We start from the raw sequence: 21465 nt of genomic DNA on the forward strand, positions 1-21465 counted from the left end.
TTGCAGAGGCTCTATTCGTGTAACAAAATTTAAATAGAACGAGAATAGTTTTGCATAGAACAGTTCCCTGACCTTTTATTTAACTTCAATTATAAGAATAAATTGAAGAATTATATTTTTGGTTCGTATATTTTTTTTTATTTGAGTGCCCATTTACGAAAATCTTTAGGAATTAGGCTCAATTCTGCATTGCGTGAATTAAATTAAATTGTATTTTAATTGATTGTAAAAAGAAAAAACAAACTTGTCTAATAAAATGATCTTCTGTAGTTGTAAAATTGATGTTTATAAAAATACTGCCCACCACAAATCCCTGGACAGAAAGAAAACAAAAAAAAAATCTTAAAAAGGAATTGATGAACTGGTTATTTACAAATCACACATAGTTGAATTACCCTTACTTAATTTACCCTTCACAATTTATATTACACACAAAAACAAACATAACATATTCTTTAAACTAAACCAACAAGTGTTAGTTCAATTAAGTGAGTTTTATTCCACCGTCTGTACATTTGCATCACAATAGAAGTTGTCTTACAACGTAGTGTCATTGCAGCGGCCATTAAGCTACGACTTTTTAAGGCTATTTACTTTAATGGCCGTTTTATCGCCAGGTAATTTCGAGAGAAGGAATTTAAGAGTTTTATGGGAGTCTTCCGCTAATATAAGACATAGTCTTATGTATGTTTATGCTTGTGTTCGCTAACTAGAGAAAATATAAAGGCAACCATTGCTTTAAAATACTACATAATATAAGAAGAAAATTTATTTTGAAGAACTTAAGTATACGCTAAAAAAAAACAATTTTGTGTAACCAAAAACTAACATCACTATTATTAGCCTCTTCACCCAGCAGTGGGGCATTAAAAAGATAACTTTACTATTTGTATTTTCAATTATAGCACTAAGTTATCATTTAAGCGAGAAATATAAACCTATCTTAAGTCACTGTCAAACACAAATACTTCAGATGAAAAACGAACATACCTTTTGAAATCACACCTTATCTACATGAGGATAGGCAGACACAAAAGTTGCCACGTGACAAAAAAGAAACCTCAAAAGAAAGTCTTCACTGATCAATTTAAATATTCAACAATAGAACCAACCAAACATCGTTAAATTTTCAATGTAAAAAGATGTTAATTAGCATCAAACGAACAGAAAACACACAAAGTATAATCCTTCACGGTAAACAAAAGTTACCCTTGGCCCTCGGCCAGCGGTTGTCCAACAGGCAACTGTGACGTCATTAATGAAATATGCACGTCACGGCCCATTGGACACGATACATAAATGATCTTGTAGACTAGAAGACGGACAGACATTTAATGGATTTCTAATTTTAAAGATATTTGTTTTTTATATTATAGCACCTGGGAAAGTTTTCAAGCGATAATGTTTAAACTCTCGCATTGCATGTTTTGTATAAATAGGATACGGGAATTATCGCGGACACGCAGTAAATTTTACCTTGAATTACTGAACGTTTCGGCGCAGGTTATACTTGTCGTGGTCGCAGGCTGACCGGAGTCGCCAAAAGAAAAAAAATAAGTCACTGTTAAAAAAATTGCATTTATCTTGGTGCTATTAGTAGTTCTTGCAAATGCCGCTACGCCGCCACAATTGCGTCGGGTTCGATTCCCACACAGAACCGTGTTGTGTCCGCTGTTTATATGTTTGAAAGGGTCCCCGCGACACAAGAGCAATTATTCTTAGTTAGTTCTTTAACACATCTACTTCTAAATTTGAAGTGTGACTCTATAGAAAAATCAACCAATAGAATAATACATTAGTGGTATGTTTGACCCTGAAATATAAAATTAATTCCCAGCGCAGAAGATATCTTTGAATCCATCTAGCTCTCAGACTATGTTGCTTGTTTATTCAAGGGGCAGTTGACGAACGTGGAGTCTTTACAAGCGGCGGCCGCTAAATTAATTTGCTCTGTCATTATCTTTGAATTATTCAAGGTAATACTACTTTTGTTAAGAAAATGTTTGTGAACGGTATAATGTTCCCTGCAGAACAATTAGGTAGTGTTTTTATTACTCGAAGGTGAAGGGAAAGGTGTATGAAATATAGCCTTGTTTCCTTTCTTGTGTTGCTTTTATTGTCTATTAATTTTTTTAAGGCGTTTGTAAACTTTAGGCTGCTATTGAGAGTAATTCATTAGAAACTAAAGTCCGTACAATATGCAGTCTAAGCTAAGAATCAGGCCGGTTATTTTATGAACGGCAGTTGCATACTTCACTGGTTGAATTCAGAAACCTTACAGTATGATTTTTTATTACACAAGAAAGTATATACTAACTATGATGTCTATCATCAAGTTGATGGTATTATTATCACTATCTGCAAAAATTATGCCATGGTCTTCCTAGCTCTAAATATGATCAATGTAAAACAAAATACCGTCCTCTGTAGCTCAGTGGTTAAGTCGGTCGCCACGCCAGTACTATGGCATTGGGAGGTCCTGGATTCGATTCCCACGCGGGATAAATACTTGTGCGAACCACAAATAGTTGTTCCGGGTCCGGTTGTACTTTACTTTCGCTGTTTGTAAATATCTCCGCAACACAAGAGCAATTCTTAGTGCGGGAGTTGTCTTTTTAATAAAGAAGGAAAAAAATCGGTCATTTACCATGGCAGAAAGAATATAAGTGAATTTTCAGAGAAGAAATCATCTTACTTCTTTACAACTGTAAGCACAGTCTATTTTCTCTCATTGAAGCTGTAAATTCAGTTGTTAATCAAAGTAACAATTGCTTCTACATCAAATAGCAGGAGCAGACGTGGCTAAATAACTAGAGAATTTAGAAGCTCATTCCACGTTGCAAGTATTTGAACGAAAACCACTTCATTCTGTGCACTGCACACTAAAGGCGAATATGTATTAGTTTACTTGTATTCTGACGAAGGCTCTATATTTTAAGAGACCACTTCGACATGGCGATGAGTATTTTCGTACATACGAACACTTTTTTTTCATTTTCTCTTATACCTACTTTTCTGCTAGTGCGTTCAATTAAAATTCAATTCCAAGATGAAATCTTGGTCGAAATATTTGGTTCTCTCTCTCATCGAATGGTAAGTGGCCAACCTAGTGTCAGAGTTGTTCAAGCCGCCCGAAGGCCTTTGACGTGGCTTAACGACTGTTATCTTAATAGACAACAACCGGGACCGACATTTAACGTGCCCTCCGAAGTACGGAGACGCCCAGTTCAAATACCACTATGCGGTCACCCATCTATGGAATGACCGCGCCAAGGTTAGCTTAACCCACAGATCGTTTACCGAACGGTGAGTGCAACTAGGTATGGGCGCCTCATATTTGGTTTATAACATGGTTTTAATCGTCTGGGTCACCAAGGTAGTTGTTTTTGTAATTTAACCGTAACTTAGTCTACTAAGTCTATCTGATATATCTCTATAAATTAAAAGAAGTTCAAATTGAGTTTTAGTCGATTGTTTGCAAATCTAAATACTTCGTTACAATATTTGGTTACTCAAAGATTCTTCAAAATTTCATACAGTAAGCATAACATTAACATTACAGTGACTCAATGAATAATATATCACAATAGGATTATCTCATGTGTATTCACCCTATAATGTTTCAAACAAGCGGCATCAGACTATAATGTGTTATTAATTTTAACTGAAATGGATTCCATTTGGACCACGTTTAGTTAAATTTCGCTTAATTAAAGGAAATGCGGTGGTTTAATCTTAATAGCAGGGTGCATTGGGGTAATAGTACACTGATATAAATTTTAATTATAAATCTCGGCTTTAACTCTTGTCATCTTCATATTATTAAACACTGTGACATCCAATTTATCTATTGTAAGAAAGGATTATTGATAAATAAGATAGTTACTCGATGATCTATCATTGCATTTTTGTTAATACCAACGTAACCATTTTAAAACCACTATGCTGTACATTGTTTTCTGTCTTAGATTATAGTGATTGACACGTTATGTCAAAACAGCAATGTATTGCAAAGTCGCTATCGATTTGACGTACACTAGTGGTCAACTGAGATACGTTATAAGCTCGCAGGACCGAAACATTAAGCAAGATAGTAATACTTTTCTTTTGTTATCACAACAAAATGATTTTTTGAGAAATAAAATATTTCCATTAAATAACTATTTGCTTATTGCCCCAATATACTCTAGTTAAATACTAATATCTATTTGGGAATATTGTAACGAGTGGGACATTAGTTAACGGTTTAGTATTTAGGATTATTCACCGGGGATTGCAGACTAACTGTGTTAATACTACATTAGTACGGGATACTGTTTGTGACATTTGCATTGCGATAATAATTGAAAATAGAATTATTTTGTTCCTATTATTTCGAGCTTTTGGTGTACATTTATGTACTAACATTATTTGCAGTTTGGCAATATAACGTTTGATTGCTTATTTTTATTAAAAAGCAGAGCTTTTGAATGTTGAAAATAAGTAATCTGGCTGCTGCAGATTGAACGATTTTTGCGAAACAATTTAAATATTTCTTTTTCACAACCAAGGTCTGCTAGTGGTTGTCACATTATATGCACCAAACATGAAATATCAACAAAATAGTTTAAAAAAATTTAAAATAAAAAACAGAAGACTGAAGAATTTCTTCCTTTTGGAGTCGGTTAAATAGAAATTAAATGAGTCTTTATAGTAACTATTTTACAAAAGTAAGTTTTCTTAATATCGTTACTTTTGTTTTCAACTAAATCTGCAAATTCTCTAATTTATGTAGCCTTTGTCATAAAAATATCTCATTACAGAAACTGGGACAGAACAGCCTACATCCTCTTGGCAACAAAGTTTTAACAACATTAATCGTACCGCGCGCATACTTCAAAATGTTCCTTCGCAACAGTTGAGAGTAACACACGCGGCGCGGTTGCGGGACAGGCGCGTTTTAAAGAGGACGGCGAACCTAAATCGCATTTAAACGAAAATTAAGGTAAATTTTCGACCATATGAAACAATGACCATACACACTATAATAATGTATATTTTATGGGACGTCGGATAGATTCTAATACAAAATGGGAGTGGTTCAGGTGTTTGTACCAACTGCTGCAGCCAGCATAGTAGTGAAACGCAATTCTCTGGCATTATCGGCTATCGACTGACTGGGTATTGAAAAATGGCTACCGACAACTGACTAGCTATCGAGAAATTTTGTATGAAAATTTAGTCAGCGCCTCTAGCGGGCACTTTCGGAACTATTATTGTAGTACATTTTTATGTCAAACTCTTGACACTTGATAGTTTCAACTGTAGAGAATCGCGTCAGTCAGTGTGAATTCTTTACACTCCATATTTAAGTATAAACGGTTTGACAATTACTTATTTGGAAATTTGTGATGTACACTCCTGCTTTCTATGTTGTGAACGATACGCTCCCGCGCTCAGTGTGTTTGATGCTTAAGCCAAGCTAACCGCATACGTATAAAACAGAGCCCACGACACGTTGAAATTACTACCTTTCATTGGCAGACGTGACTAGCACATGTTAACTTGCGGTCGGTACACATTTTGAATTTAAATAACGGTTTTTAGGTACGTGACGTACATTTGTTTTGGGATCATGTGCGGTTTTTTTTCTCGTCATGTCTTTGAAGTTGGGTCTTAGGGTCTAATGAGGTGGCCTTAAAAATGACTCTTGACACTACCTAACTGCCATGTGTTTCATTTTAGAAAATATTTTTTTTGATGCGTATGTAAGAGCTATCCTAGATGATCGATCTTGTTGAAAGTCATCTCATTGTTAATGTTATTTGCAACGGCCTGAAAATATCGCCTTCGGAATTCAAAAGCGCTTGTGACTACCCATCTGTTTAATAGCTGTTTCGAAGATTGCTTTACTACTATTATGTACCAATCGATAAGCATAATTAATTGTCTATAGAATCATAGTAAAGTTAAAGGTGATTTTAAGAAAGATAAATTTTGCACTATAAACTCTCGCATTTTCATGATTGTTTCATAAACGGGTTTTATATGCGATTAATGTATATAAGTCGCAATGTTTAAAAATCGTTAACTTTGTTTCTTCATTTATCACTATGTGAGCCTGCTAATGACAAAAACTTCAATCATTTTCACTATCAAACATTTTGCTGACGTAAAATTAATTTTAACGCAATTAACTAACACAATTCAAGCAGTACCAATCTTTCATCATTTAATTCTCATCCCAAGACAATTCGAATGATAAATCAAGTTCTTGCCTCTCCGAAATCTATTATAAACTAGACCGAAGCAAGTTATCCACAATATTGTTTTTGCTTCAAGTTGTTGTCAGTCCCTTGATTAAGCAAGTTAGCGCCCTTGTTTTATAGTTGCTGGTACAGAATTTTACTTTATTCATTGGTAGAGTAGAGAAAACGAGGGTAGTCCAGCAAGGTGTCCAATATCGTTCAGTACTTTTAGACAATATTATGAAGAATCAAATCGTTTAATGTCTGCTTAATCTTCATGTATCTGTAAGATTGTCATCATTACGGACAGTCTCTATCTATCTTTGTATAGTGGAGCAAACTGTAGGAGGTTTACTTCGCTCATCACTGTATCAAGTGGTAATATTTTTTTCTACCGATATGTGCATATGTATGTAAACATTTTACTTATTTTCGTGATCAGGCTTTTCGAACTGGGGGACGATTTCTTACTAATATCGACGATCGAAAACAAGCAAGCTAACGATAAATGTATAAATATCTGAACAGTGCCTCCAGCGGACGCCGTAGGAACTAATTTTCCAGTACATTTTGAATGTCTAACTCTCGATACTTGATAGTATTGCCTATAGGACATTGCGCTGGTTATCGTAACTTTGCATAAAAATCCAGTTTTGTGTTTCGTATCGTTCATTTAATTTACTTTACAACTAGCATTTAAACCCCGGAATAAAAAAGCATAAATCAACTTTTTCCCAACCAAAATCCATTATACAGTTCCAAGGCTCACGATATTGTTTTTGCAAGTTCCTCTGATTAACCAAGTTAGCGTCCTTGTTTCATAGTTGCGAGTAATTTATGTTGACACTTGTTGTGGATGCTAAACGGCTTCGGCGATCAATCTTCTCGGTTAAGCTTGGCTGTTTGCGTGTCGAGAGCTCTTGCTGTTTAGACAATGATTTTGTACTGCTATTAAATGGTTGCGACTGTTCAGTTTTGTTGCTAGGCGAGATTTTGGATAGAACTAGTTTAATTTATAAACAGACTTTCACCAGGATTAGTAATATGATTAAATGACTAATATACCCAAGCTGGTTTTTACTACTATGAGTTTTGTAAGGCCCTGCGGCGCATCTTGGTATTTGAACTAAGCGTCTCCGTGCTTTAGAGGATACGCAAAAAGTGGGTTTCCTTGTTATCCATCAAGAAGCCAGTTTGTTGCGGTGTGCAATATAAACTACATACATTTAACGTATTACATTTTGTTGCAAAATTGACATTTCTATGAATGTTTTTAATTATTTACTGTCGAAATTGACTATGAGATTTTGGCATTGAAAACAGAATCTGTTTTTCTGAAATTCATAAAATGAGAATTTCATAGGAACAAAAGTTGTTAAAATCTGCCAATCTAAAAGCCAAAAATATCAAAATTGTTCCAAATAAAAATGAGATTAAAACCAGTATTGGAAACTTTTTGATTTCCAATTTGAACTGTAAACGAAAAAACGATACGTACAATTGAGCTGTACCAATTATCTCATAATTGAACAAAACATTTTTAATCAGGTTCGATATTACAAAGTTTGTAGATAAAATCTCCAACTTTTTACTCGAAATAGGATTTTGTCGGTACTTTCAGGAACAAACCGTAACCGATTTGAAACGTTTTATCGTGAGATCTGAAAACGGTTTATTGCCGTGAACAAATAAGTTAGCGTTTCACTAACTTTGCTTCGCGTTAGGATTTAAATTTCAGGATTTTTGGATATATATTTATGGAAAATTCAGGTTGTTGTCAGTTTTGTTTCGTTTGAGTTTAGATTGCGCAAACAAAACTATTTTTTATTAGGATTTAATCTTAAAAAGCACACCCGCAACATTCGTTTTTGATTCTCATATATGATAATTTCAGATATTTGTTAAAAAATCACAGCTTGAATGTTAATTTTGGTTCTAGTATGTAGCCTTCTTATAGATTCATACAAGATTACAATTGTAGTTATAGAGGCAGAACAAAATACACTGAACACGAAAACTCTATTCGCAATTCATCAAGTGGTTTTGCTTCTTTTACTTGCCTAGTTGATGGATCTGCATAGGAACCTAGCCAAAGAGTTTTTTTTTTCATTGACAACAATACTATGTATTATTTATTTAGTGAGGGTTTAAATGGTTTTGTAGAAACTAAAATGCATTTTTTAGATTAGCCTCTCGAGCGCCCCAACGTCAAATTCAAATTTGCCGTTAAGCGCCCAGGCCAAAAATGGGAATATGGGATAGGTAGATACATGGATTGCAAAAGATGTAGGTACAGCTGAAAACATGTAAAGTTAAATATATGCGATAATAATAAGATTTTATGGTAAAATATCCTCTGAGTTATTTACACTGCTGGAAAAACCGTGAAACATACACTGATTAAATATAACCTCCGACCGATACATACTGCATCGGTAATAAAAAAGGTTATTGCCAGCAGTTCCATAAAATACAGCCAATAATTCTCGTCAAGTCACACTGAACTCTGCCTCTCGAAAATCGAGAATGATAGTCCAATATTAAACTTTAAATCAGTCCCGAATTTTATAGGCATCGATAAACTTAAACGCTTTCAAAAATCGCTAAAACAAAATCAACGGCCGTTGTAAAACTGTCAGCAGGTACTCTAAACCCTATAAAATAGCTTCTATAACGGATAACTGAGTACTGACACCCAATACCAACCAGAAAATGGTTTAAAATCCCGATTTATAGCATTCGATTGCGCCACTGAAGTTTTTCAAACTCAATATTCTGGGTCTAAAATTTTGCAAGCTGTTGGTCACTGATTGGATTTGTGGAATACTTTTAGTGAAATAGGGTTTAGTTTGGTTGTGTTCACTGTGGAGTTTAGTATTGTATATGTAGTGTTTATTTGTTGTGCTTTTCACACGGTTTATAAAACTAGGTTTAGCCTTTATACGAATCGTCTTTGCTGCCAAAAAAATACTCTTTTACATTCCAGATTTTTTTTACTAATATCTTGTTTAAGTTTAAAGAACAGCTTTTCGAAGTTGAGTGTGTTTTTCTAACCCTAAACTTTAGCTATTATCCTTCTAATCAAATTTTTACTTGTATAAAATCACGCATTTATCCAATAGGGGTATGCAGAGGCTAAAGAACGCTCTTTGCTAAAATACTATATTTACTGCAATTTATCTTATGAATAATGTTTGAACAATCAAGTTTGATATTAGTCCAATCAGTATTACAGTCCTTATATAAAAAACCATTACTCTTTTTAATTAAAGGTTTCTTAACACATTACAAGTATTTAGTAACTTGTAGGTACACTAGTTTTCTCTACTGAGCGAGTATTAAGCCGTCTAATTGGAGCCGTTCTTAGAGCCAACGACTCTATTATTACGTTTTGGTAGAGACCAGTGTGAACTGGCTAAAGGCTTTGCAAGACCTTCAAGAGCATTTTCTTTGGTCAGTTTTTTTTATTTCTTTGTAGGCTGTTGGGATTGTTTCTTTTGAAAGCAATTAAATTACAAACATTACAGCTGTAAAGTCTCTGTACGAAGCAATTGTGAAAAGCCACTTGGAGCATAATGCAGTGATTTGGTCGCCTTGTGAAACAAAATATAGGTTTATGTTAGAGCGCCACTAACGCGTGCGCTGCGGACGCTCAATACTCTGTCCAACAGAATTGACTTGTTCGCTTGTTCTGTGAATGAGTTCACAAAGGCCACATATTGTATAGTTTGTGATATGGTATAGATTATTGATTAGTATTTATATATTATATTATTACCTAAGTAGATAATAGATAATTATTATAATGTACCTACACTATTGTATTGGGGTAAACCTGTAAAAATAGTTGTGTTTACGCCTATACATTACTTTAAACTAACGTTTTATAAAATCAGTGTCTCAATATACGTTATAGAGGGAAGACGTGTTTCACTCAACCACACAACGTAGCAATCAATAGTGAACCTTATGCACCTATAAACATGGTCCAAACGAACCGGATTAATTGTTGATAACTGCGTCGCGAACCCGGCCGTGCGAATACAAAAGAACTGCATTCCAATAGATATGAATCATCTTGTTTACAAGTCATTAGTGAATATCGCTTTAATAAAACTATGAAGTTATAAAAACTGAGTGTTTGAAAGTGAATTATAACATCGTATTGACTGCATTTGTATGTGAATTTGGACTCAAAAAGTTTTGAAAATGACGTCACCATCCTCGGAACAGAGCAAGTATTTATCTACGTTAGAAGATGTAGCCAGTATGATTCAAAAGGCTCAAACTAACCTTAAGAAATGCCCAAAGCAGCGCTTAACAGAAGGTTATGTTAAAACAAGACTCAAATGTATCGAAGAATACTGGGAAACCTTCAAACAAGCTCACTATAACCTTACGAAGTGCACACCGAGGGAACAGAGAGGTGTTTTAACATATTTTCTTCACGAGGAATATTACACGTACGAGGACATGTATCTATGTTTACGGGGTGATTTAGTCGACCTTATATCAAGCCTGGAGTCGCAACAGAAGATGGCTGAGGCTGTAAACATGTCAACAACGTCACAAGGTGGTCAATTACCGTTTGCAAAGTTACCACGCATACAGATTCCGACGTTCTCAGGCAAATATGACGAGTGGCCTACGTTCAAGGATTTGTTTACTGCCCTAGTACATAACACTACCATAAGCGATGTGCAAAAACTACACTATCTGAAGACGAGCGTTTCTGGTGAGGCTGAAGCGTTATTAAGGCATATACAAATAACAGAAAACAACTATGCCCACGCGTGGGGCCTATTACAAGCACGTTTTGGGAATAAGAAGATGATAGTGAATTCTCTTTTACGAAGACTATTTAGTCAGAAAAGAATTACAAATCAGACGGCTAACCACATTAAGGCTTTACTCGACACAACAATGGAATGTTTGAATAGCTTGAACAATATGAATGTTTGTACTACCTCTTGGGATTCCTTAATAGTATTTCTAATATCACAGAAATTGGACCCAGAGTCGTTAAAGGAATGGGAAGAACAGGCCTATAAACAAAACAGTGATGAGCTGTCTACGTGGGACGAGTTAAGAAGATTTCTTGAGTCAAAGTTTCGAACGCTTGAGCTTGTCACACCGAATGCAAATTCTGTAAGAGAGAAGACACAAGGCCATAAATCATTTCACGTTGCGTTAAAGGATGACGCGCCCAAAAAGGCATCAACGCATAGCAGTGAACATTTACAACCTTTATGCGCTTATTGCAATGATAAACATTTCATCTATCATTGTAAAGAGTTTGCTAGTAAGCCGGTAGAAGAACGCTACGAACTTGTGAAGAAAAGCAATCTTTGTTTTAATTGTCTTGTTCCAAACCATACAGTGTACAATTGTAAACAAAAGACGTCATGCCGAGTTTGCAGAAGAAAACACCATTCCCTTTTACATCGAACTAAAGAAACAAGTCAGTCAGAAGATAAACAATCACAACTAGAACAACGAATCACAACCGCACACTTCTCAAGAGAACAACCCGGTCATCAAATATTGCTAGCCACAGCACAAATAGCAGTTAAAGCGAGTAACGGAAATACACACCTGCTTCGTGCTTTGATTGACCAGGGATCGGAGGCTTCACTGGTATCAGCAAGAGTAGTTGAACTGTTGCGATTGAAGAAGACATGCATCAACGGTGTCGTCTCTGGGATAGGAGAAGAATCTCAAATACCTATAAAACACTTAGTAGAACTAGCAGTTTCATCGCGCTTTGATAGCAACGAAGTATTTCGGACGAAGGCTTATGTCATGAAAACTTTGTCGAAAAGGTTACCTGCACAAACAATCACGATGAACTGGCCACAGCTTCAAACTATAAAATTAGCGGACCCTATGTACAACACGCCGAGTAGGATTGATATCTTGCTTGGTGCCGATGTCTTTAGTAAAATAATAGATGTTGGCTTGATGAGAATGCCAGATGGCATAGTGGCCCAAAATACATGTTTGGGGTGGATCCTCTCGGGTCAAAAGGAAGACATATCATTGAGTAACGAACATAAGATTATCACACTACACGTTACAAGAATGATTTCAGAAGATGATAACATACTAAAAAGGTTTTGGGAAATAGAAACGGATTCGTACACCAAAAGAAGAATACCGACTAGAGAAGAAGAAGAATGTGAAACACAATACAAAAATACAACAGTTAGAGATGAAGACGGTAGATATATAGTGCAATTACCATTGAAACAAACGTTAGAAGAAACTATGCAAAACATTGGAGACACAAAACAAATGGCATTAAGGCGATTTCACCAATTAGAAAATAAATTTCAGAGAAATGAAGAGTTTAAAAGACAGTACAAAATGGTGATTGATGAGTATTTGGATATGGGACACCTACAAAAATGTGAGGACATAGATGAAGAAGCTAATTACTTACCACACCATGCCGTAATCAGAGATGATAAAGACACCACAAGGTTACGAGTCGTCTTCGATGCATCTGCTAAAGGCACAGGAGGCTGTTCACTCAATGACAACATGTTAGTAGGACCCATATTGCAACCTGATCTGCGTAGCCTTATAATTAATTGGAGAAAGCATAAGATTTGTGTGATAGGAGACATTGTCAAAATGTACCGAATGATAAGGGTTGCTGAAGAACATACAAAATTACAACACATAGTTTGGCGTAATGAAGTAAACGAAGACATATGTAGTTTCAGGTTGAAAAGAGTCACGTTCGGTACCGCTGCAGCTCCATTTCTAGCTGTTAGAACACTCAACCAACTTTCTGATGATGAAGGTCAGCAATATCCAGAAGCTTCTGCTGCAATAAAGCATTGTTTTTATATGGATGATCTCATGGTTTCTCTTGAAGGAGTCGAAGAAGCTAAAAAACTGTGTAGTGATCTAAAGGTTATTCTTGAAAAGGGAGGATTTGTCATGCAAAAATGGTCAAGCAATTCAGAAGAAGTATTAGACTATCTACAAGCTAAAGAAAATACTACAGATACATTGGAAATAAAACTAGATAAAATAATTAAAATCTTAGGTGTGAAATGGGACAGAAAAGATGACACATTTAAAGTAACAGTTAACTTACCTGAATTGAAATATCCAATAACGAAAAGATCTATCCTCTCTGACGTTGCTCGCTTGTTCGATCCGTTTGGATGGTTATCGCCGGTAGTCATAGTAGCCAAGGTTATGATACAGAAACTGTGGCTTGGTAAGCTCGGATGGGATAGTGAAGTACCTGTAAATATCGCAGAAGAATGGATAAAATATAGAAAAGATCTGTCTTACCTGCAAGCCATTGAAGTTCCACGTTGGTTTCATATCACTGCCCGATGCAAAGAAATCCAGATTCACGGTTTCTCAGATGCCTCATCAACTTCATATGCAGCTGTGACTTACCTCCGAGTAATTGATGAATATAACAAAGTCCATGTAGTCATGATAGCATGTCGCACAAAGGTAGCACCTGTAAAACAACTAACTATACCCAGATTAGAGTTGTGCGCCGCAGTATTGTTAGCTGATCTAATAAAGGACGTGGCCGATGTTTTGAAAATACCTGCAAACAATATTTATGCTTACACAGACTCAACGGTAGTCTTGTCATGGTTACAGTCTAGTCCCAATCGATGGCGCACTTTTGTAGGAAACAGGATCGCAGATATTCAAAGAAACCTGGAAGGTAATAGATGGAGTCACGTGACTACAACCGAAAACCCAGCAGATATAGCAACAAGAGGAGTTAAGGCAAAAGATTTGGCACACCTAGAAATGTGGTGGCAAGGTCCCAAATGGTTAACCAATCGAGAGATCATCAATTTAACAACAGACGTCCCTGCAACAGAGCTGGAAATGAAACTATCAGTTCACACCCATACTTACCAGAAAGATGCACCTCTGTGGGAAAGATTTTCAACCCTATCGAGAATGAAAAGAGTATTGGCTTATTGCAGAAGAGTTTTACACACGAGAAATAAGGAGCAATCAAAAGATCATTTAACTGTAGAAGAAATGGAGTCAATGTTAGTAATATGTATAAAATATTATCAGAGTCTAGTTTATGCTAAAGAGATAGAAGATATTAAGAATAAAGGAAGGGTCAGTGCTAAGAGCCCACTTATTACATTAGCACCCTTTTTGGATGAAAGGGGTATTCTAAAAGTTGGTGGCAGATTACAAAATGCTATATTACCTGACACAACAAAATATCCTACAATAATACCAAAGGATGTTCACATTGCAAGGCTGTTAATTGCAGAAGCACACATCAGAACCTGTCATGGTGGCAATCTGATGATGATGAATTATCTTCGCAGTAAATATTGGATCATTGGCATGAAGTCCGCAGTAAGAAAATGTACTCGAACATGTAAAATTTGTATTATAGACAAGGCGAAGACGAATAATCAAATGATGGGACAACTACCAGCTGAGAGAGTAAATCCTTGCAGAGCTTTTCGTAACAGCGGCGTTGATTACGCGGGACCGGTACAGATAAGGACATCTAAGGGTCGAGGTCACCAGACCGTTAAAGGTTATATATGCCTCTTTGTCTGCATGTCCACCAAAGCACTACACTTAGAAGCTGTCACCGACCTTACAGCCCAAGGATTTATCGCCGCATTCAGACGATTCATTGCTCGAAGAGGACCGTGTCTTCACTTGTGGAGCGACAACGGCACCAACTTTGTTGGGGCCGCTAAGGAACTAAGAGAACTGTTTACTGCGGGACAAGCCAACATAACAAAGGAAATAGCTCAACTTTTGGCAAATGATGGCACGACTTGGCACTTTATTCCGCCGCGTATGCCAAACTATGGTGGTTTATGGGAGGCTGGAGTACAATCCGCCAAAAGACACCTGACCAGAATGAACCAAGGCATAAACTAACTTATGAAGAAATGGCAACACTACGGGCTCAAATAGAGGCAAGTCTCAACTCGCGTCCACTTTGTCAACTTAGTGACACGTTTGAGACATTAACGCCGCTCACACCTGGACATTTCTTAGTGGGAGAACCGCTTATTAGTGTTCCAGATGTAGATTACAAAGAGGCGAAGATTAGTTTACTGACAAGATGGCAAATCATACAACAAATGACGCAAAACTTTTGGCGGCGATGGCAATCGGAATACCTTAACACTCTCCAGCAGAGATACAAATGGAAATCAAAGGTTCCGTCTCCAAGTCTTGGCGATATTGTAATAATTAAGGAGGATGATTTACCACCTAATAAATGGTTATTAGGTCGCATAAAGCTTCTCCATCCTGGAGCGGATAATTTGGTTCGCGTTGTTACTGTGCAATGTAAGGGAAATCACGAACTGAAGAGACCGTTGTCAAAACTTATATTCTTGCCTAAAGAGTAAATACAATATGTTGCACTTAAGTAAATTAAAGATTGCATGTGTCATTATATTAAAATTTGTTTAACACAATCAATTATAAAGAAATTTTTGAATTATATACAGTCCACTGGTTCTAAATTGATGTTAAATTTTATGTTTATTGTTATAAAACAGTTTGTTTTGGTGGGCGGGATGTTTACGCCTATACATTACTTTAAACTAACGTTTTATAAAATCAGTGTCTCAATATACGTTATAGAGGGAAGACGTGTTTCACTCAACCACACAACGTAGCAATCAATAGTGAACCTTATGCACCTATAAACAAGTTGTAAGGATGAATAAATAAATAAATAATATAGTTATTTGGTCATAAAACTAATTATTATTAACCCGGCGAGCGTAAGGTTGGGTGTGGTACACCCAGAGCTACAAAAATCGATAAATATTTTTAAAACGAATTGTTATTACGCGTCGTGCGCCTGAGTAGCTGCGCGGGGGGAGGTACCGAAGCATCGACGGCCGCTGCCTCAGTCGACCGCCGCCCGGCGAATGGTGTACACGAGGTTGAAGCTGTCAGCGGGTGCGTGAAACCCACCTTACGCTACTTGTTACTAATTTTAACAAACACATTTTGTTTTCTTTTTATTATTCTTTGCATTGTTTCGTTTTATTTTCAGGATAACAATCTAAAATGTCGTACGAAGATAACCAAAATAGATTATTACGTCTTTTCGAAGAAGCCGAAGACAGTTCTGGCGACGAATCCGGTAGTGATCAGGATATTGATCATATTAGTGAAAGAAGCTTTGGAAGTGAGACAGAGCAGGAGTTAGATGACGGAGAACAGCCTATAGGATCGGAAGAAAATGATATGGAATGTAGTTTTATGTTGGGGAAAAATGGTATGAAATGGTTCACAGTACCAAACAGGTCTAATGTACGTACTAGGTCGGAAAATATTGTAAGAGAAAGGCAAGGAGTGAGACCTGTTGGACAAAATGCCAAAACAGCTGGTGAGTGTTGGAACCTATTTGTTACTGATGATATTTTGCAAGAAATAGTAATTCACTCAAACTTTCAAATAAGTACTAGGCGAGCGACATGCCAAAATAATCATACAAAGAAATATGTTATGGCTGATCTCACCACATCAGAATTGAAAGCTTTTATTGGACTATTGTATTTAGCTGGGCGTTTCAAATCCAATCATCTAAATTTGAAAGATTTATGGCGGAGTGATGGCTCTGGAATTGAGATTTTTAGGACTACGATGACTTTGAAGCGATTTCAATTTATTCAGAATTGTTTACGATTTGACGATAAAACTACGCGTCAAGAACGAAAAAGTATTGACAATTTGGCTCCTGTTCGTTCCATTTTTGAGAAATTTGTTACATGTTGCCAGTCAACATATTCAGCATCCGAGTACCTGACTATTGACGAACAACTTCCATCATTTCGTGGCCGCTGCAGTTTCCGACAATACATGCCGAACAAACCCAGCAAGTATGGTTTGAAAATATATGCCTTAGTAGACTCCAAGTCGTTTTACGTAGTCAATCTTGAAATTTACCCGGGAAAACAGCCACCAGGACCGTATGCCCTCAGCAATAAAGCAATGGACGTTGTAGATAGGCTTGTAACTCCTATTTCAAAAACCAATCGCAATGTAACATTTGATAACTGGTTTACCAGTTATCCATTATTGATTCATTTGCTAAATGAACATCGTTTGACAAGCACAGGGACAGTACGTAAAAATAAGACTGAAATTCCAAAGAAAATGCTCGAAACCCATAACAGAGATGTTCCTAGCAGCCTGTTTGGTTTTCAAAAGGATATCTCACTAGTATCTCATGTACCAAAGAAAAATAAGGTGGTTTTGCTGATGTCGACATTACACCATGATGATAAAATTGATCCTTCAAGCTTAGAGAAACAAAAGCCTGAAATGATTACGTTTTACAATCAAACTAAGGGAGGTGTAGATGTTGTAGACCAATTATGTAGTAATTACGATGTTTCACGAAATACAAAAAGATGGCCAATGGTAATTTTTTATGCAATTTTGAATATGTCAGGAATAAATAGCATGATAATCTATAAAACCAATAATAACTCGTCAGTGAAACGTCGAGATTTTATCAGAGACCTTGGAATAGAGTTGATTTCAGAACATTTACGAAACCGGAAGGAAAATCTACATTTGCCTAAAGAACTTCGTAAAAGAATTAATGATCAAGCGGGTGAACCCTCACAAGAACCACCCCAAAAAGTAGCAAAGATAATAAAGAGATGTGAAATATGTCCTACAAAAAAAGATCGAAAGACTAAATACATTTGTTACAAGTGTAGCCGTTATCTATGTATGGAACATGCCATTTTCGTCTGTGAAAACTGCACAAGATCTGAAGATGAATAACTTTATTTTTATTAGTTTTAGGATTCCTCAAAAGTATTATTACGTTTTTATGTTTAGTATATTAGAAGAAAAAATACTTTATTTTGTTTTTATTTTCATATTTTTGATAAAAAGTGATTAATACATGTGATAAATAATAAATATAAGTTAAAATTGTTACTTTTTTAATTTAATTAATAAATATAATTGATACACTTATTTTTTTTGTTTCACCCTTAAATTAGTTTAATATAAGAGTAAATACTAGTAAATTATTCAAGAAAATAAAATTTGAAAATAATACTGTGGTAAAACCACGCATTTACTTTTTGGGTGTGTCACACCCACCTAGCGCTTAGTGTTCCATATTCTAGCCTTGCGCTCGTCGGGTTAAATAAAGATTTCGATCTACTAAACTAAAAGATACAAAATACTAATAGACATGAAAAACTACGTATGTGTAGATCAAACAAATATTTGTTTCGTGTTCGAGGCACTTGATGTACTTTCAAATTGTATGTACTGTTTTATCAAATTGCAAAAGTATGGTGATATGACATGATGATAACGGTCGAGATTGATATCCAAATAAAAATTAAGAAAAAAATCTAGGCTCATGTTGGGAATTATAAATCACCTTACATACTTTAGACTAGTAAAAGGCCTTACAGCCTCACTTTCCAAACTTAATCAAACATTGGGGCCAACACTCAAATCCAATTCATCCAACACTGTCACCAACATCCATTTACCTTCAAAACTTTTTCAGGTAGTCCAAGATTTAGTGCTTCTGTGATCTTTTTGTTCTAAGTACCCTACACTTTGGTACTTTGGTACTTTGGTACTTTTATATGTTTTAAGTGCCACTTACAATTGTTTTGTGTTGACGCTGTTAGCGATGGTAGTGTTAGTTTAGATTTTAGTTTTCTTGACACTTTACGTAAGTAGCTTACTTACTGGGTTATTCTTTGTTGAGTACGTGAAAGTGAAATCTTGTTCTACAGACTAATTTAAAGGTCAACTTAAGGTTAAAAATATTACTGATATGTCCTAATTGCCAAATATTTTTGAGTTTTCCTAATTGACAAAAACACCAAAGAACAAAAATAAAGAGTCTTACAAACACAGTAGATATTTCAACAATTTTAAATACAGTGACCTTAACTCATTTAATACCTAATTAAAACCTTTTCAAATTGCATGATCGCAAAGTAGTTTAAATCACTAGATGCTAACCAACCAATTGAGCTTATTTATACTAAGTAATATTTCAAATACTCATAAAAACCTTGAACGTATTCTAGTCAGAAAGTCAAACTCGATTCCTAAATCTCCAGTACGCTATTAATCCGATGAGCCTCCTCCATTTCATTTCAATCCAATATCTCAACAAAGACAATTACGTAAAACTCTCGATTTTAAATCTTTTTGAACACTCAGCCGATCACCAACTGCAATTAATTCAAAAACGATCAAATAATTAAACTTTTTACATTGAAAAAGTTGCTCGTGGCTTAGTTAACAAGAGTCGGATCGATCTCTGAGGTTAAGCCACGCTTACTGAGGTCCTTCTGTGCATGGGTGACCATCTTATACATATCGAGATCCTCCGCGTTTCAGAAGGCACGTTAAATTGTGGGTACCGGCTGTCATTATCAAAGTCGTTAACAGTAGTCAGAAGCTTGAAAGACTGACAACCAGTCTTACCGAAGTGTATCGTGTATAACCCATGTAACTGGGTTGTGGAGGACAGATAGGCAGTCGCTCTATGTAAAACTCTGGTATCCAGCTGCATCCGGTGAGACTGGAAGCCGACTTCAACATGATTTGGAACAAAGGCTAAGCTAATATAGTATCTCGATTTTAAATCTTTTTGAACACTCAACCTATCAGCAACTGCAATTAATTCAAAAACGATCAAATAATTAAACTTTTTACATTGAAAAAGTTGATATAAATCAGTAATCTTCAATCAGTAAGAATTGAATAGTTTTGGAGAATGAATTACTTGAGCTGGAGTTAACGACCCGAGTTCTTGGGTAAAGGTGACGTGATTCAAGTTGATTTGATCAATTAGCGACGGTACAGGTGGTGTGATTATAAAAAAATACGTTTAAGAAATTTTTATTTCGGAGTTTTTAGTAGATTTTTTTGTTTCTAAGACGAACGAAGCTTGAGGAAAATTTTAAGATTTTTTTTCTGCATTTTTTTCAATAACTTTTGGCAATGTGGGTAGCTGGTCTTTTTAAATCATAATTAGAATCTGTTTCACAGTTCAGAAATATAATTATATAGGTATGTCAGATAGGTAGATAAGGTGACAGCAAATGTTTGAAAACACCGGTAAAAATTTTATTCGAAGATCTATTTGATAGTTACCCAGAAATGGTGAAACAAGGCATTGCTGTCGCAGTTATAAAAGTAAGTTTCCTTGAATATTACCTTCATCACATGTCATTTTGTCTTCTATTCAATTTCTCTATATATTAAACCAGAAGCCGCCCCCCACTTCGTCCGCGTGGAAACCCTTTCCGTGTAAATCCCGATTTCTCGGGAACTCTGGGCCTATGTGTTATTCTGGATTTTCAGCTAACTATATACCAAATTTCATCGTAATTGGTTGAGTAGTGTTTGCGTGAAAGAGTAACAATAAACATCCATACATACATTTTCACAAACTTTCGCATTTATAATATTACTTAGTAGGATTTTCAATTCTACATATTCTATGTGTTTCAAAACAGTCCAATTCTTTTAGTACGAGTCTAACCTCCAAAATAATCAACAAATAGCAACAATTGTTCGGAAAGTATCCGATAGTAAACAAACATCATCTAGTTGGGAAGGAACTGTTTCATTTGATCCATCGGTATCGTTCTCACAAAGCAAACATCAAGAAAAAGCAACATTTTCCACCGTTTCCAGCAATGTTAAGAACCTTGTCTACTTCCAAGAAAAAATTTTGCTGTAGAAATTGTCATGTTACATTTTGCCCTCATATAGTTTCGTCTGCAATTGACTGTAAGAGTTCCTTAAATATGCGTATAATATAGGAATTATGAGCTATATATTAGATTTATTTGTAGACAAGGATATGTCGAATTTAGACCAGCATTACTACTAGTCTTACTAGTCAGTAATCAACAAATCAGATCTTTTTTACACAACTTTAAAACATTTAACAATTTTCTCTATAAAAACTCACTCGATCTAGGATTTGAGACTGAAGGAAATATAATAATATGATTTAAACGATGTGAGATGCCTAAAAATGTCAAGATTTGTATTCATCATCAGTGGAGTATAACGTACTTTGTAAGAATAATAAATATAACATTTTACCACGTTTGTTAATTCATTCTGATCTAATGACTGTAATAGCTTAGAATTCATCATTCCTGATTTAGACCATTTCAAATAATAATTCTATAGTCAAAGGTAGAACGTCGAATCATAGAAAACT

At 35.6% G+C, this 21465-nt stretch overlaps 2 protein-coding genes across 2 annotated transcripts in view; one reads left to right on the top strand and one right to left on the bottom strand.

Moving 5' to 3' along the window:
- The window catches only part of Dop2R (dopamine D2-like receptor), a 280079-nt gene that overhangs the window by 192792 nt on the left and 65822 nt on the right, over positions 1-21465 (bottom strand). The gene's annotated exons all lie outside the window — the stretch shown is intronic.
- Positions 10437-15140, top strand: LOC142977361 (uncharacterized). Its single transcript, XM_076121239.1, has one exon. The coding sequence runs from the start codon at positions 10437-10439 to the stop codon at positions 15138-15140; it is 4704 nt and encodes a 1567-aa protein (XP_075977354.1).

The sequence above is a fragment of the Anticarsia gemmatalis genome, chromosome 12 (assembly GCF_050436995.1).
Source record: "Anticarsia gemmatalis isolate Benzon Research Colony breed Stoneville strain chromosome 12, ilAntGemm2 primary, whole genome shotgun sequence".
NCBI classification, from domain to species: domain Eukaryota; kingdom Metazoa; phylum Arthropoda; class Insecta; order Lepidoptera; family Erebidae; genus Anticarsia; species Anticarsia gemmatalis.

Coding starts and splice junctions, on each gene's coding strand:
- LOC142977361 (XM_076121239.1), top strand. CDS start 10,437: ATGACGTCACCATCCTCGGAACAGAGCAAGTATTTATCTACGTTAGAA.